The sequence below is a fragment of the Paralichthys olivaceus genome, chromosome 14 (genome assembly GCF_024713975.1).
Source record: "Paralichthys olivaceus isolate ysfri-2021 chromosome 14, ASM2471397v2, whole genome shotgun sequence".
NCBI lineage: Eukaryota > Metazoa > Chordata > Actinopteri > Pleuronectiformes > Paralichthyidae > Paralichthys > Paralichthys olivaceus.
The window spans coordinates 22,556,678-22,574,230 of record NC_091106.1 but is presented as its reverse complement, the minus strand read 5'-3'; the positions used below and the strand labels follow the sequence as shown (position 1 = coordinate 22,574,230).

Below are 17,553 nucleotides of genomic sequence, written 5' to 3'. Positions count from 1 at the left end.
ACTGAGTTCCTTATTTAACCTACATGCACACGCACACATGTCTACTATTCCAGATCGGTCGCCGCAGCCCACATACAGAAATAAAATACGTGTTCAGGTTCTTTGTGGGATGGGATGAACATCGAAATCTGAGAAAATACACACGTTCTTATTGGAAAAACAAAAACACACTGTAAATAATCAGGCAAAGGTAACTTAAATTCCTTTTTTATATAGTGTAATAATGCCAATGTGTTCCTTTAACCTTTGACCTATCAGCTCCAAAACGTAATCATCTGGAGATGCTCTCCCTGCGAATGTCACCACCAAGTTTCCTAAAAATCCATCCATGTGTTGTTGAGTTATTTTGTACACACACACACACACACACACAGGTGAAAACAACACCCTGCTTCTGCAGGTAACACGGTAATTAAATTCACATTTAATCATCTAATTCAACACCAGTAAATCTAAACAAAATTTAATTGTTTTATAATCAACTCCCGATGTTTGAGTCTCATTTTGCTCCGAAGTACAAACTGACTCTCGTAGTTTCACGAACTCGTCCTCCGTCTGTTCACTGAAGCAACAACACAAGAAGCTCTTTGTTGCGACATGTTTACATTAAAGACACGAGATTAATTAATTCATGTGACGCTCCACGAGTGTCATTATTATTTTTATGGCTTCTCAAACATCAGGGTGTTGTCTGTGTGACACTGTGAATTTAATGGGCCTGTGGTGAATGACTTAGGACACGATTAGACGTTTGAGGACTTCACCTGCATCTGTGGGCGAAGATTTTATAGACAGATGATGAGAGTCCTGAAAACAGGTTTTCAGTGGAATAATCCTTTAAATCTGTGAACTGTGGGACACTGGACAAGATCAGATAAGGTAAGAGACAGCAAAAATAAATAATACAGAAGAAATACTATATATAGATCATTGTTCTGCACATTTAAATACAGCTTGTTTGGGTATTTTTGCAACACGTCCATAAATCCATGATGTTATTGAGGTCAATGTAAAGATGAGACAAGATGAACCTTTATTATAAAAAGTAAAATATACATAAATATATAATACAAAGATTTTTATACAAATATAATATAGATTTTTGTTTCATGCATGTGAAAATAGTCATAGTAGTAGTCTTCACCTGTCACCTGTGTCCTCTGTCTCCTCTCCTGTGTCCTCTCCTGTGTCCTCACCTGTGTCCTCACCTGTGTCCTCACCTGTGTCTCCTGTGTCTCCTGTGTCCTCACCTGTCACAGGGTCAAACAGGTGGGCGGTGGTGGGGGCGGGGCTGGACTCTCGGGGGGGGCGGGGTATGGGGCGTGTTCCCGCGGAATTTCCAGCCAATGGGCGGGGCCTGCGTGTGTGAATCAGCTGATCCGCAGGTCAAAGAACAAACTGTTGGTTTCAGTCTCTGGAAAAGTTCGAGTCCGCGGCGCTGATCGTTTCAGTCGCTCCAGTGACAGCGGCCACTTCTCCGTGTGTCTGCGGGACAGAGGCGGTACAATCCTCGGCAGTGTTCTGAGACTGTACGCCCCCGAAACCCCCTCGACCACCGGCTCCAGGAGCTCCAGAGCACCGGCGGCGGCGGCAGCAGCAGCAGCAGCAGCAGCCCGGTCCTGCAGCCTCTTCAGCCGGCCTGACTCTGTGGACTAACCCGCTGCAGACTCGGTTCTCCAGCAACAGCTTGAGTTTCATTATTGTGACTCTGAAGTTGGACTAAAACCATCGCCCGGATTAAAGCATTGATTCGTGCAGAGGAGGAAACATGACTGGAGATAAAGAGAAGAAGAGGTGAGACTTTATTCTTTATTGTGCAGCTCAGACATGATTCATCTGATCGTCCTCATCAGACTGAAACTTGTTGCTGCAGCTTGTGACCTGTTCTCTGCTGTGAATCCCTGTTTACAACACACAGTGTTGTAGTTTAACCTGAGAGCTTCATGACAGAAGCCTCGTGAGAAACTATTGTGTGTTAATGCTCAGATCAGCTCGTGGAAGGTAAGTGAAGACTGAGTCTGTGCATGAGAGCAGCCTTTTAACGAGAATCAGCTCAGAAAGGAGGGAAAAGTCCAAATAAACAAGCTCCAGTGTTTGATTACTGTAATTTTTGACTTTGGAAACCAACAGTGAGCTGCTGTACTTTAAAATAAACCCTCTCCTCAGTGATAAATCAGTGTATTTGTGTGTATGGACAGTGTGGATCAGTTGTTACAACACTTAACTCATATCTTTGTAACATATGTTTGTCAAAGTTTATTTAAATAGCAGGTTTAAAACAACCACAGTGACCAGAGTTGTTGAACAAGCTTCCAAAGATATAAAACTATAATAGAAGAAAAAGAAAAAGCAATTCAACATCATAAATAGTTAATTAAAGGATGTCAAAGTTTGTGTTTGCTGCAGGTTTTGCCTGAAAAGTCTTATATTATATAACTTTATGACTTTAGAAACCATCACTGAGCTAATGTACTTAAAAAAAAAACCCTCTCCTCACTTATAAATTCAATATATAATATATGTGTGTGTATTAACACACTTAAATGAGTTATTACTTGTTTAATCCAATCAGAGTTTATTTATAAAGCAGGTTTCACAGGAGCACAGTGAGCCGAGGGATGAACAGGCTTTAAAAGACAGAAAATATAGAGAAAAACTGAATAAATACAAAACTAAATCAACCTTATGAATATATGAGATTCAGATTATTGCACAATTACATTTGAAATCAAGGTGTGTCAGTGAGAAATGTTTTAAACGGTAGAACGAGGAGGTAAACCGTTCCAGAGATTAGACCCAGCCGATGCTATAAGGCCCGGTCCCCTCTGTTTTTGAGCTCAGATCTTCCACAGGCGTCAGTTTGGTCGAGCTCAGAGCTCGAGATGGAGCATGAAGACGCAACGGGTCAACTAAATAATCATAATTATAAAGTAGAGCTCTTTGCAACACAAGTACAAAGTGCTGCGCAACAGAAAACCTCTGGTTTGAAGACAGAACTGTGTCACACATCGTGTTGTATCTCGTTGCTCCTCGTTCTGCTCGGAGATCACAGACATCTGATCACCACTTGGAGTTCTCCCAGATCTGATGTTGCTTAATTGGAGGCTAATTGGCAACATTAATGAATGTTATAGTGTGTGTGTGTGTGTGTGTGTGTTTCCCTTTTCAAATGACGTCACAACCAGTGGTGCCCTGTCCTCTGATTGTTGAACACCATCACACCGAGTAAATATTGACTCTTTTAAAAATGTCATTTCATTTGCAGCACGAACAAAGAAAAACTTCTTCCTTCCGACTTCTCTACTTGCTTGTATTAGTTTGACGTGTTGATACAGATTATTCTTAAATTACATGCAGCGATTACTCATTGGTGAGAGATAATGATTTAGAAATGATCCACAAAGATGAGAAACATCACATTTAATTTGTCTGCTCTTGCTGAGTCATGACGGTGCATTTGCTGATTCAGCTGTTTCTGATGAAAGCTGGAATTACACAACTTGATACGACTTCACTTCTTCCTTTTCGGACGTGATTTATTCATTTTGCACATTAGTTGTTAAAGTTCACGTGTTTCTGGACCTTTTTTTTCTTACCTGAATATATTTATATCTTTTAAACCTGACCAGTGTGTAACCTCCACCCAGTGGAGTGATGATGTCATGGGCCTACTTCGATTACTCATCGGTTCAGATTTGTCTCCGTTTGTGCCGACGTCATTGTCGGATTCATTTTCTCTGATTGAAATCTGTTTGTGCTTTAAGGGAGGTTTGGGGATTTTAATTTCTTATCATGTGCAATATAGATAATGTTTATTACTTTCATTGTACGTGAGCTGGTTTGAGTTTTCAGGTGAGAACAGCTGACTAAAAAATATTGCGATGATGAGTGACAGGGTTTAAGTCAGATGTTTTGTTTGGAAGTTAAAAACCTGAAACACCTGAAACATTCGTTATACGTTTGTTGACAAAAGTTAAATCTTCTCATGTCACCAGTGGAAAAGCCGTCATTCATTTCACCTCCTTTAGTCACAGACACACGTTTAGTTTTAGACAATTGCGGCTTTTGATTCCGATGAGAGGAAAATAATCTTTCACACCACGACGAGGAGAGAATTGATTTCAATCAGCAGAGATGGATTTCCTCTGACGCCTTCATGTCTCGATCCAGTCGAACCTTGTGACTCGCTGCTCGCCAACAGACTCTATCACATCAGAGCTGAGTCCGAGCAGAGCAGTCGACTGTGCTCGTCGTCATTAGGGATGAAAGCGAGTTCGAGGGAAATTACGTTAGGAGACGAGTCCAGGAGCGTCTCCTTCAGGCCCGAGAGCTATCGGCCATTTTAGGAGAAGGAGGCCTGCAGGAGGAAAATCGTCCCTGTGATCTGTGTGTCTGTTTAAGTTGTGGTCGTGTCGTGTGTTTCCCTCCGTCGGTGTTTGTGTTTCATTGTCGCTGCCTGGAAGTCATAACTGTGCTGATGAAGTTGCGTGATTCATGAGGTTCTGCCCGTGTTTATTTAAAACGCCACGTCTGATCGATATAACTCACGTTGACGAGGGAGGATGTGCAAACTGGAATGTTTAGATGCAAGTGTCCACTTACTGTCGGCGCCATCACAGGATGGAAGAGATTTACAGCCTCACTTTTATTTATTTTTTTTAGTTTTGAACACGATTCCCGTCGACATATATTTGTCTCAGCAAAATGTTACGTGACACACGAGATTAAAAAAAAGCACGTGTTGCTCTTTAATCAATCATATGAGCCGCAGTGTGTGACTGAAGCAATGGTTTGGTTTGTGTGATCAACAGTAGATGAGGGAATTGCTGTGCATCTCAGAAATGTTTTAAAAGAAACGAGATCTGTTAATTGTTTGGTGGAAATAAGTGAAAAGATGAATCAAAACTTTCTCGTTAGTGGTTTGAGGATTTATTATTACTGTCGACCATCAATCATCAATTAGCGTCACAGAAGTGAAGTGGAGCTGTTTCGCTGCAGCACAAGTTCGTTTTCTCTCCACATTCTGAACAGTCGCCTTCATTTTTACTTTACCGGTGAAAACTTGACTTCAGTGAATATGTCGAGGTGAAATTTATTGACTGTTGAAGCGTCTAATCCCAGTAAACACACCCGAGTTCCCCGTCACACACAGCAACATGTGGACCACGTTTTATTTCTGCATCCTGGCCGACCCACGGCAGAAATAAGTCGCGGCCTTGAGTGGAAGCCCTCTCGCTTCTTTCATCATGTGATTCCTCTGGAAACAATGTCCAAAGGTCAGAGTCCGGAGCGGCTGCCAGACGTGTTTAAACGACTCCACTGTGGAGAGATTGATCCGCTCGTCTTCAGGCCTCTCGCCATTATCACAGCAGGTGGATGTGTAACAGTTTATTCTGTCACAGTATCCGCTCGTAGAAAAATAACAAGAATACTTTCGTTTTAAACCTTTAAATATACGATTCAACCATTAATTCTCATTTGACCCTTCTCACATATTTTTTTAATTTAACCCGACATCAAACTGAACACGCCTGACGTATTGAAACGTCATCACACCAGAGGAGACACCGGCTCTCTCACATTTACTGTATCAGTCTCTCTTTGACTTCTTCATCCTGAGATATTTGTGTTCTTCCAGTTTCACGTCGCTCACTGGGACGTTTCCAGACATTTTCCTTTTGCCGGTTTCTCACATGGACACACAAAAGATCCAGAAACTGTCCAGAGACACTGACTCAGACATTTGTCCTCACATACAGAGCATGTCAGGAACATGTCTGGATTCAGTGCACGTCTTAAAGAACCGTGATTGAGTAATGATGGTAGTTTACAGTCGTGGTCTTTGTGATTTACCTGCTTCCACACTTCTTACCTAACGAGCCGTTTGATTGAATGTGTCCTGTGTGTTGCTACGTGTTGACAGATGAGTTTAAAGCTTTGGCTTCTTACTCTCTGGTTCGCTGCTCATTAGTCGCTGCACCTTTTGTGTCTGGATGTTTTGTGCTAGCTCCTATAACAGAGGGGAGGAGGGTGAGCTGCCAAAAACAAGAGGGAGAGAACAGGAGGGAGGACGGAGAGTTGTTAAACAAGACAGAAAGATAACGGAGGGGATGCAGGCGGATGAGGAATGTGAAGACGGACGAGCGAAGCGCAGGAGAAGCTGCTTCGCTCGGATCGTGACGGGCCTGACAGCTCTGGGACCGGGGCCTGGTTGGCTCAGCGCCTTCATGCCGCCTTTGTGTGCTAACCCCCGCCGGCCCGGCCTCCCCGGCTCTACCCAAACATCACGCCACTTACAGCGGTCGCCCAACCTGCCCTGTGAAGAATGTGAGGAGAGATGGAGGGAGAGAAACGTCCAGAAAATACAGCGCAGCTCAGAGCAGATTTACTGCCTCCTCATGTAGACAGAGGAAAAGAGTTATTAGCGGTGATTAGGAACATTTAATCTCAGAGTGTCCTTCAGTTCTCAAGTGTTTGCACTTTAAAAGACGACTTCTTGTAAAGTTTACTGGGTGAGGTTTATTTAGTAAAGCTCCTTCTACAAAGTCCCACAATGCTTCACAAGAATCAAAGAACGCCAGAGAAGTAGTGATAAATTAAACATACGCAACAGTTCAGTGGTTTATAATCTCAGGTGGGAAACGTGACCTCAGGTGCACAAGACAAAACAATACAAATAATAATGGTAATATACTTGAATACGTTATGTTCAGATCTGTTTCTTCCACTAACTCAACAAAGTGCATCTTCACAACAACAGCAACAACAAATTAGGTTTTCTGCACAGGAAATCTGCAGCTCAGAAACTCTGAGTCCCGGATTCCTGCAGCCTCCTTGTAAAACGTCTGGAGTGAGTTCATGTCGTTGAATTAGTTAGAGGATCAAATGTTAGATCAAATGTTTGTAACGCTGAGCCTCCCCCCCCCAACGGGTTTGTTTCTTCGTCATCGGCACGATAGTTTTCCAAAAACAAATCCCACGAGCCTAAACTCTGATGCTGGTTTGATAAGAATCATGATTCCTGCACCTGAGCTGAACTCTCTGAACTCAAGTAGAATAAAGTTACTTCTTTCAAATCAAACAGAACCAACATTAAAAACCACTTAACTCTCCTCCGTCAGTTTGGAATAAATGACCCTCCGTGATGGAGAATCTACGATTGTGCTTTGAGATTCCACTTGTTTGTGTTTAAATGTCTTTATTCAGAGAAACAGACGGAGACAATAGAGATGAAGAAGAAACTAAAGGGTGTAGATGGAGAGAGAGAGAGAGAGAGAGAGAGAGAGATCTGTTTGTATGTTTCCCAGCTGTGTGACTCTTGTGCTTTAATGGGATTGGTTCACTCCGTTAAGTAAAAGAGCGACTTCATGTTTTTAAAGCTCAAGCTAATGTTCATTACATCATCAAAAATCTGTTCCCATTTTCTGATAAGGTCAAAAAGTTTAAATAACAAACCACAGAAATAAAGACCGATTGTTTTCTGCCCGAACTGAGCTATTGGATAAATGTTATAGTTTAACTTTTAACACTTTAAAAAGACAAATTTATATATTAATACATTTTCCTGCTGCAGGAAGTTACTGGTTATGTTTTATATTGTACTTGTACTTGTTTACTGAATGTTTCTTTACTCACTTGCTGTAAACAACACCCTCCCTCAACATTTACTTTATGAAAGAGAAGAAAATCTGAGGAACTTGTTAAAGATAATAAATGATAGGAGAAGTTTCCCACGGTCTCTTTTTAAATATAATACAAAGTTTGCTTGAGTAACAGTTAATGGACACAAACCAGATTTTTCTTTATAAAATGACTCAACAACAGAAATATTCAGACAGGACAACTGTTGTTTTTGGATTTTTTCTGTTTGCATAATATAATCACATGTAAACATGAAGCTTGAAGCAAATTAAACTCTCAGACTCTCAACAACAACTACGAGAGTCGTTTGAACGAGGCCTTAACGACAAAACATTCTTGGAAATGGACGTTTCTCAAAATCTTCTTTATCAGAGTTAAGGTCAGAGGTCGTCTCCTCTGTGGAGGAATCAAACTTTAGATCCTGCTTTCGGGGTAAACCTGGGTCCCCCCTGTTTCCCAGAACGCCCTGCCCAGTGAGGGGGACCCAGCGGGGGAGGAGAGGGGGTGATCTGTTATTTTTGTCCATTCTCAGCCGCCCTCTTTTCTTTAACCTTGTTTCTGTCCGTCTTTTTTTTTTTTTTCTTCTTCTGTGCCTTTTTGTTCGTATCACATTCTCTCACATTTACCCCGGACCCCCCGTCGCTCTGTTTGCCTCCGCTCGCTCACTTTGTTGTTGTTGCACCCCCCCGCATCCACCCCCACCACCCCTCGTGCTCCATGCCTCCCCCGTTCCTCCAGACCTTTACGTTCCCCCTCTCAACCCTCCGGCAGAACTCTGTCTCCCTGCCATTTCCTATTTCCTGTCCGCCAGCTCCAGTTCATGTACTTCCTCTGCTACCGAAATGGCCACGATCCACTGTGTGTCACCTGGCCGCGCTCCAGGACAACCCCCCCCCCGCCCCTGCTCACCCTCATCAGGGAGGTCCCACCCCTCAACATGGAGGCTGGAGAGAGGGCGTTTGTTTCAGTTTCACAAGTGTTGATCTGACACGTCTCAGCCATGACTCATGAAAGAGTTAACAGACAACTGATCACAACTCCCAGTTGGTTTTTAGTTTGTCGTCACAGTCGGTGTTGTGTGTTTGTTGGACGTGAACTCTGGCAGCGAATCAACCTTGAACCTTGAGTCACAGCGTTTCCATGTTGTTTTACTGTTGGTCCGACTGAACACGGCCACCTCCACCTGCCTCAGCAGTCACTAGCAGGAATACTTGATATTTGATGGGGCTGTAATAAAGTGGGCGGTCCATCTTTTCCTACTGCATTAAAAAAGGGAATAACAGCAAAACCTTACCTGTACACCGGAGGCTGGACACGTCGGTGCAGACACACACCAGCAGAACCAGCTGTGCATCAGCGGTGTTCGTTTGTAATCCGCGGCAGCAGCACGGCCGGGACGTTAAAAACCTTCCGGATGTTTTAACAGGCCACTCACGGCGGCAGGGGTTTCTTCAGGTCGCACTGATTTGAGTATTTCTGCTCTGCTTCAGTTTTAACCCGTATCATTCTCGGTGATGTTTAATTCTTTGTTTGCAGAACCTGTGTGTGAAGAGTTTTCTCCCTGATGATTCATTTTAAATCCATTTTAAACCATTTCTGTCTCCGAACAGACAGACGAGAGCGGGCCTGCATCCGAGGGACGGTTTTCTACCTTGAGTCGAGTCTTTAAAAACATCTTCATCTTAAACACGTAGAAAATCTGTAAACCTGTAAACTCCCAAATGAGAAGCTGAGGAAGTGAGACTCACATTCCTTTCCCTGCAAGTCTCACTAATCCTTTCCTACAGATTACACTCAGTCATTCCTCTTCTCAGTTTTTATTTCAGGACATGAAAACTGATGAAAGGCAAGTTTTCTCCTCCTCTCTCTCGTACCACAGCTCCAACTTCCTCCTCCAACACCAGAGCGGAGTCGGTGTTCGGCCGAAAACAGAAAACCGGGCGTCTGTCATTGTTGTTTCTCGTTATCACTGTGTGAATAAAGTTTATTATGAAGAAATACTTCATTTCAAGCAACAGAATAACAGAACCTACCTGTTCACCGCCTCAGAGTCTCACAGGACAATATCAGGACAATCTGATGTAAGATTTCAAAGTAAGAGCCCTTGGAAATGTTTCGGTCGTGGCAACAGATTCTTGTGGCACTGGACGGAGATGATGTCAGAGGACAGTGAGCGTCTTCTGCTTGTTTACTAGTCTGGTAACCATGACATTAATAAATAGGATGAACTACAGAATTAGACAACCGGTGCTTTGTGTGGAAAGACTCAAATTCACGTCCTGAAATATTGTCCCAGTCCAAAACCACGACTTCAATATATATATATATATATATTCAGTATGTGGTTACATTTCCCACCATGCAGCGCGTTTGATTTTCTGATGGAGGTTCCCAGCTAACACCACCTGTGGTCTCTCTCTCTTTCTCTCTCTCCTTCTCCTCTGTGCCTCTCCTCAATCAGCCAGTCTATCCCGACCATCAGCGTGGCGTGGGCGGATTTGTTTGTTTGTGCCAGAATGTGTGTGTCAGTCTGTGTGTGTGTGTGTGTGTGTGTGTGTGTGTGTGTGTGTGTGTGTGTGTGTCAGTGTGTGTGTGCGTGTGTGTGTGTGCGTGCCTCTCTTTCATGGACTATCAGAATCATCAGCAATCTCCCACATCATTCTTCCCCTGATTGAGCTGAAGTCGGGGGCCCCTGTCTGGGATAGCTGTTTGTTCGGCTGAGTGTGTGTGTGCATGTGTGTGCATGTGTGTGTGTGTGTGTGTGTGTGTGTGTTTGGCTGTGTTTCCAGAACTCTATGTTCCTCAGGATCACAGATTAGCCAGTGCTGTATTGTTGCTCAGTGTTTGTGTTCGACCAGGCGCCACAACTACAGGAAGACCCACTGTAAGCAAGGAAAGGTGTGTGTCTGTGTGTGTGTGTGTGCACGTGTGTGTGTGTGTGTGTGTGCGTGAGTATGAAAATAACTAAAGGAGCAGTCCAACAAACTGACACAGCTTTTTATATCCGTCATATTTGTGATTTAACCCTCAGAGAAAGATTTTATTCAGGATGACGTTTGATTTCACTCAATTAATTAATTGATTCTTTCACTGGCTCGTTCAGAAACAAACAAAAAACCGTCTCGTTGATCACGTGGGCGTCTGACTCTGGTTTCTAAGATGTGACTCGATCCTTTAATTCCACTTGAACTTTCCCATTATTCAGCAAAAAGGCATGAAAAATATAAACAGGAGAGTTGTGAAATCGTTGTTTTTGTGCTTCCGTGGGCTGAACGTGTGCCCGTCCTCTCGGAGACACCAGATATACGGGTTTTCTTTCAGGTGAAGGTGCGGTCAGACGCTTCAGTGAAATCTGTCAAATCTGAACCCGCTGAGAGCGATGGAAACGCCGAGAGACAAAGAAACACAAAGTGATCCACGGAGAGCTTATGTGGATTTACAGTGCCTGAGATCTGACCTACACACACACACAGCTCTGGTTACAGGATCTGTTTTCTATAAGCACCTCTTGGTTTGTTATCACAGCGATCGCAGTAAAGTAGAAAATAACATTCAGCTCTACAGGTTTCAGACTCTGCAGTCTGTTATCAGACTCTAGTTCTGACACCTTCGTTTGCATCTGTAGGTTTAATTATTATTCATATTATTAATTATTGCGACAGTTCAAACCTGGGACCGAGCTGCTGAGGCTAATTTTATAAACTTGACAGTTAATACGAATATATTGTGATTTGAATTGTGCCCACTTCTCTTAGTCTGCACAGTTGATATCACATTTATATTTACACTTTAATAACTTTAAGAACTAATAACGTGTCGGCCTAAAGTCTCATTTATTAGCACATGTGCTCGTTAGACCTCAAAATTACAAAGTCAGTTGCGTCATATTTAAAAATAATCTCTTGGGTTTTTTTTTTTCTTACAAACAAAAATGAGTCACACGCAGAAGTAAACGGTTTTATTCGAAAGGACCACCTCACAGTTATGGAAGCACACGAGGCTCATTTTCTCTCATTACGACATGAGCGCTGATGCGGCCCCTGATAATCCTGAACAACACACACTTGGTCTCCTCGGGTCTGCGTGCAGACGGGAACAGATGCAGCTTTGTGCGGCGCTGCAGGGAAACTGTGTTAACTGTCTCATTACTGCGAGCAGAGGCACCAGCAGAAGGCCCAGAGCCGCAGCTCCGTCCTCACCTCGTCGTTTCTGTTTGTTCGGATTCAGAGCGTCCGTCGTCCCGTTTCCCCTCCGGCTCCTCGTGCAGCCGCCGACTGACGAGTTAATCACAGAGAGAGAAGGAGAAGTGATTGGAAAATGCTGGGAGGGGCCGTGGAGAGCCAAAGAATGAGGAGGCGGCGAGGGCGTCGGGTTGATGTCCCTTTGTCCTTTAAATACTTTCTTTAGAAATAAAGCTTTTAAAATTAGACGATGTTAAGATAAAGAAAACATAGATCAGAAGAGACGACATCATTCGGCTGCTTGCTTCAATAATTATTTTATTGTTGATTCATTCACACTGGCTTTTATTTTTTGATGAATGGTTAATACAACCCCATGTAGACATTTCAAATTAAAAGTCTGCTGGGAAAGAACGAAGATCGTAAAATAAAGATGGATGACATGAGGCGTGAATCCAAAGCCCTCTCTATCGCCCCCTGGAGACTGAAACAGAGTGTGTGTGTGTGTGTTGACTTGTTTATCCTCACATGTTCAGATGTAGAGTTGCGTGTCGATGGTGATCGATCGGTTTTTATTTTTTCAACACGGAAACATTCAGTTCTCACTACAACGTTAAACTGTTGACTTCACACGTCTGTCACCACTGCTCCATATGCTGTGTGTGTGTGTGTGTGTGTGTGTGTGTGTCTGTGTGTGTGTGTGTGTGGTGTGGAGTGACTGTGTGACTTCTGCCACAGAGGTTTCAGAATGTCAGGTATGTTTTGTCTGTCTCTCTCTCTCTCTCTCTCTCTCCAATCCCTCACTCTGACATTTAAACTGATTAAATTAACTTGCAGATGCAGAAAATATCAAAAATCCATCAAAAAATTAATGTTTTTCTTTTATAACATGACTCATTGTTGTCGGATCTTTATAAAATCTGTGGATTTCGACAGGTTCTGCTCAAACAGTCGGTTTTTTTATTTTGATCATATCAATGAATCGATCTGGAACTTACTGCGTCACAGGTCTGCCGAGCCGTGTGGCACCGGGTCATCCCGCAGAACACGCACCAAAACAAACACTTTCACTTTTGAATGGCTCCTAGTTTGATAAAGTCACAGAGGAAAATAAAGTAATAACTTAAAACCGTCACACTCCGAACAGAGAACAGAGTCGAAGGCAGGATTTCACAGTAAAGCTCTCCGTCGTTACTCTGAGGCCATGACTTCCAGATCTGAAGTCTCTCTCCCGCTGCCAGCAGCTGTCGAGTGTGTGGACGAATGTCCCAGAAATAAAAAAAAAAAGTAGATTCACGAGTTGAAAACCTGAGTTCGTGCGTGTGAATGAGACGGAGGGTTCAACGAGTGCATCGCAGGGCCCGGTGCCCTGGTGAAGCGCCGTGACTCCCATTGTTTCGTATCCTGAAACAGTCTGCGGGGACCTGAGGCAACAATGGCCCCAGACAATCAAAGACTGGCACTGCACACACACACACACACACACACACACACACACACACACACACCTCGGGGATGGAGTAGTGAGCTCATCAGTAATGAGGGTTTTTGGTTAATGAGTCTGAATCTGGGAGACCCGCTGATGAGACGTCCTCTGGATGAGATAAGATAATGGTGCTTCTGTGGCTCCGACTCTTAATTGTCTCACCGTCGTCTCTCTGCTGTGCGTTTGTTTTCTCTGAGGTCGAGATCGGAAAACTGAAACGTCCACACTGAAGCTTTTCACCTGTCGCTTCTCGGTTTCTGTTGTTTTCTCTCATCACAACTTCCCGTAAACAAGTTTTTTTTTTATCGGCGCGCGAGGAGACGGTGCCGGAACGACGTTCATCCCTCATCGTACAGAAACAGTGACTCAGTGATGAGCAGTGTTTTGACGGCGGCTGATGGATGGTCTCCCGCTCACCGACCACACATCCTCGCACTTACACACACAACAACAACAACAAGTACAACAGAACGTCACCACAGACGTAACACACGTGTCGGGTGCAGGCCCGGGTTTCAGCTCTTCTGTCGACGGCTGCAGATCGGTGACTCATCAGGTTTGCGGTTTGCTTGTCTGAGCCGCAGAGCTGCATGTTTCCCGGCAGCTTCACTTCCATTTTCTCTCTCTGTTGTTGTTGTGTTCTGTGTTTCTGGTGCGTGGTTTGAGTCAGACGCGATCCTCTCGATGATGAACTGCATCACCACGCGCAGAGGGCACGGACAGTTCACCGGAGCAGACGCGCTGCTGCGGTTTCTGAGCTTATCTTTGTCACAGATCCGACTTTTAACTTCAGAACCGATAACGTTTCTCTGGTGTTTAAAAACACAACGTGTGAAGTTCAGCCGTGGGTTCGTTGTGCGGACTGACGGAGTCTCTGTGAGGCTTCGCTGTTATCTGTCGACACGTCTGTGATTTCATTTCCCGACAGCAGAAAAATCACCTTCTTGCTACGTGAGGTCCTCGGAGATAAAATGTGCTGAGTGTATAAATGTCTCTGTCCTGGGTTTGATCACATATCTGGTGTTTTGTGTGTTGTTTTTTTTTTTTTGCATCTTTTCTTCTGAATCTTTTAAAATCAGAAACTTTTTCCTGTGAAATTCTTCTTTGCAGATACAAAGTTTTCCCCACCAGTGCCACTGACACATTTAAAAACCACTCTGCAAATAAAGTATTGAGAGTTTAGCACATGATAAAACCATCAGATCAAAACAGCTTTCTCTGTGTCGTTGCTCCACCTTTTAATATTTATTTACCAGCTTGTTTCTGTGTCATTTGAAATAATGAAGTTCTGCTGCAACGTTTTTTTTTTTTATTTGTCTCCATCTCTGCAAACCTGAATGACTCACAGGAGAAATGACGTCATGTTGCTGCAGCTCTGCAGCAAGTTCCTAAAACATCAACCACGTTAGTTTGTTAGTTTGTCGGCAGGATAACATGAAAACGACAGCGTTGATTTCCACTACACTCAGTTTACATATAGATATTAATGTCTGACGTTTGGTGCAGCTGGATCGAATATAAGACTCTATTATTATTATTATTGGGCCTTGGAGGAGATAACTGATTCATGTCTTTCCCCTCGGACTCCTGCAGTGTTTTGTGTCGGATCTTAGTTTTGCCGAAAGTGTTAAAGTGTGAGACAGAATCCAGATGAAGCCAAACTCCATGTGTGATGTCCTTGTATGGTTTGTTGCTGCAGAGACTTTCTGTGAGTTTGAGCTTCCACATCAGAATCGGGTTCGTTTCATTCTGGCTCATGGAGACAGAAACAGATATTCCTGGAGTTAAGTCCTGGATCTGGACTTTGTGCAGCTCTCATGCAGTTTTTTTTTTTTTTATACAGAGTGAACTCAGAATCTTATGAACGACCTCAGATTGATTGTTGAAGTGAATATTGTGTATCCGCTTCAATCAACCTGCAGGAAATGAAAATAATCGCCTGCAGGCCCCTCGTCCACTTTAATGTCTCCTGTGGAAGACAAATGAAAACCTGTGTAGTTCACGTGTGTCTGCCTCCGTTCGTCACAGCTCAGCTCCAAACACGTAGCCTCCTGTTCGTCCTCCGCTCGGCACAAAGTTCACATTGAATTTGGCTCATTTTTTTTTTTGTTCAATCCAAATTGAAAGGAACAGGACAAACAAACACAATGTGCACTGTGTGCCGTCAGCGACTCTTTAAATATCTTTTTTATTCTGATAATAGCTTTTTCTCATTAGTTCTGCTGTTAAATAAAAAGTGTTGGAGCAAAGGAAACAGAGGAAAGTGATTCAGGCAGTAAACAAACAAATTAACATGATTTATTACATCATATTATATCTTTACATTGTGGTTGCACTGTGTATTCTGATTAAATAAATGGTTTAAAGTAAAAACACCCTCAGGAACTTATTTCCTTATTATTATTATTATTATTTGATCAAATTGATAAATTTAGTTTCTGGACTTATGATCTTTCTCTTTTCATTATTTTATAATCGAACAAAATAGTCGTGTGTTTCTTTCACCTCGAACATGAAACGACTTCTCGTATCCAGACTTGATTGTGACCTGATCACACTCACACCTGGTTTTACTGAAAAAAGGTCGAAGAAGAAGAATTTAACACCGATGCTTTTATAACTTTGGCTCCGAGTTCGAGGCCTTTGTCAGGTTTCGATGTTTATTCTAACAAAAGCAGCTGATTTCAGTTTTTCTGTTTGTGAGTCACTGTTTTCTCGTGTGTGTGACGTCGGTGTGAAGTTTTGCCATCAGCTGTAACACAGAATAAAAACAGTGTGAAAATCTGTTTCATCGTAAACACAGAGTTTCAGCCTTGCATGTAAACTTGTGCAGGTGTTTGTGTGGATGACTTGTGACGCACAGAGAGAATTAAATAGAAGAGAAGTAAATTCTCAGAGAATGCAAACAATTAAAAGGTGAGACATTCTGGTAAAAATTAAGAAATGGAAAAACTGAGCATTCAGTTTGATTTGATGCAGTTTCTGCTATAAACACATATATTTTCTTTTTGAAACTGTAAAAGTGACCTGCAGCAAATAAAGATCCGTTCACCTGTTCCAGAACCTGAACCGGAGAATCAGTTGTCAGAGCTACATGTCAAATCACACACGCTCATAAATGTCTCATCAAGATTCCTGAATTATTTACTGGTGAAAATAACATCTGATCTCACAATGTTTACGAAAGTGATTAAAAAAGTTCCTGTGTTTTGTCTGCATCTGCCCCGAAGAGCAGTTCCTTCGTGTTGTGTCCTGCAGACAAACAAACTTGGGTGAAAACAAAACCTATTTATGAAGAACAGAATATTTCCTGGTATCAACAGTGAAAAGTTCATTTTAACTCGAGTGAACTTTGGTGAAACTCGCTGTGACAAACTGTGGACGCCCTCAGTCCTTGTATCACATGAGGAGTTCTAGTTGTTGTGCTGAAGTTTGCCAGCGGCAGTTTGTACGACATGAACAACGTGTGTGTGTGTTAACAATAATAATAATTACTAAGAACTCTCTTATTTGAGTCTCGATCACAACAGTGTGTCGTTCGGTGTCACAAACTCAAGGTGTCCCCGTGTTTGTTGCAGGAGCAGCTCGGAGCGTCGCAAGGAGAAGTCTCGTGACGCAGCTCGATGTCGACGCAGCAAAGAGACGGAGGTTTTCTACGAGCTGGCTCACCAGCTGCCGCTCCCCCACAACGTCAGCTCTCACCTGGACAAGGCCTCCATCATGAGGCTGGCTATCAGCTTCCTGCGCACACGCAAGCTGCTCGCCACAGGTACACACACACACACACACACACACACACACACACACACACACACACACACACACACACACACACACACAAGCAGGCTGCAATGTGATGCATGTGTTACACAAGAAGAAAAATGGCGGCAGGTTGCCTCTAACGAGTTCTCTGACCACCTCGTGTGTGTGTGTGTGTGTGTGTGTGTGTGTGTGTGTGTGTTTCCAGTAGGAAGGTATTTGTTGGACCTTTTTTTTTTCTCCTCCTTCCTGTCGTCTTATTTAAAATTAGCAGCGGAGGAAACTCGACAAAGAAACAGACCTATTGTTCTGGAATTCCAGCGTCTGCATCTCCAAGTGAGATCCGAGAAGAAGAGAGAGAAATGAAACGACCGCAGCAAAGTCCGTCGACAATGACGCAGCTCGAGAAAAGAACAAAACTTAACTTTTAACACGTTTGTTAAACAAGTGCATCCGGTTTACGAAGGAGAGACACGACCTTCAGAA

At 43.2% G+C, this 17,553-nt stretch overlaps 1 protein-coding gene across 1 annotated transcript in view; it reads left to right on the top strand.

The window, feature by feature from the left end:
- The first annotated feature begins 1,391 nt into the window (after nucleotides 1-1,391).
- epas1b (endothelial PAS domain protein 1b) overlaps nucleotides 1,392-17,553 on the top strand; it is a 34,756-nt gene continuing 18,594 nt past the window's right edge. The window contains exons 1-2 of the mRNA XM_020096630.2: nucleotides 1,392-1,794; nucleotides 16,887-17,077. Of these exons, the coding sequence (XP_019952189.1) occupies nucleotides 1,769-1,794; nucleotides 16,887-17,077 (217 nt within the window). The 5' untranslated portion in view covers nucleotides 1,392-1,768. The remainder of the gene's footprint in view (nucleotides 1,795-16,886; nucleotides 17,078-17,553) is intronic.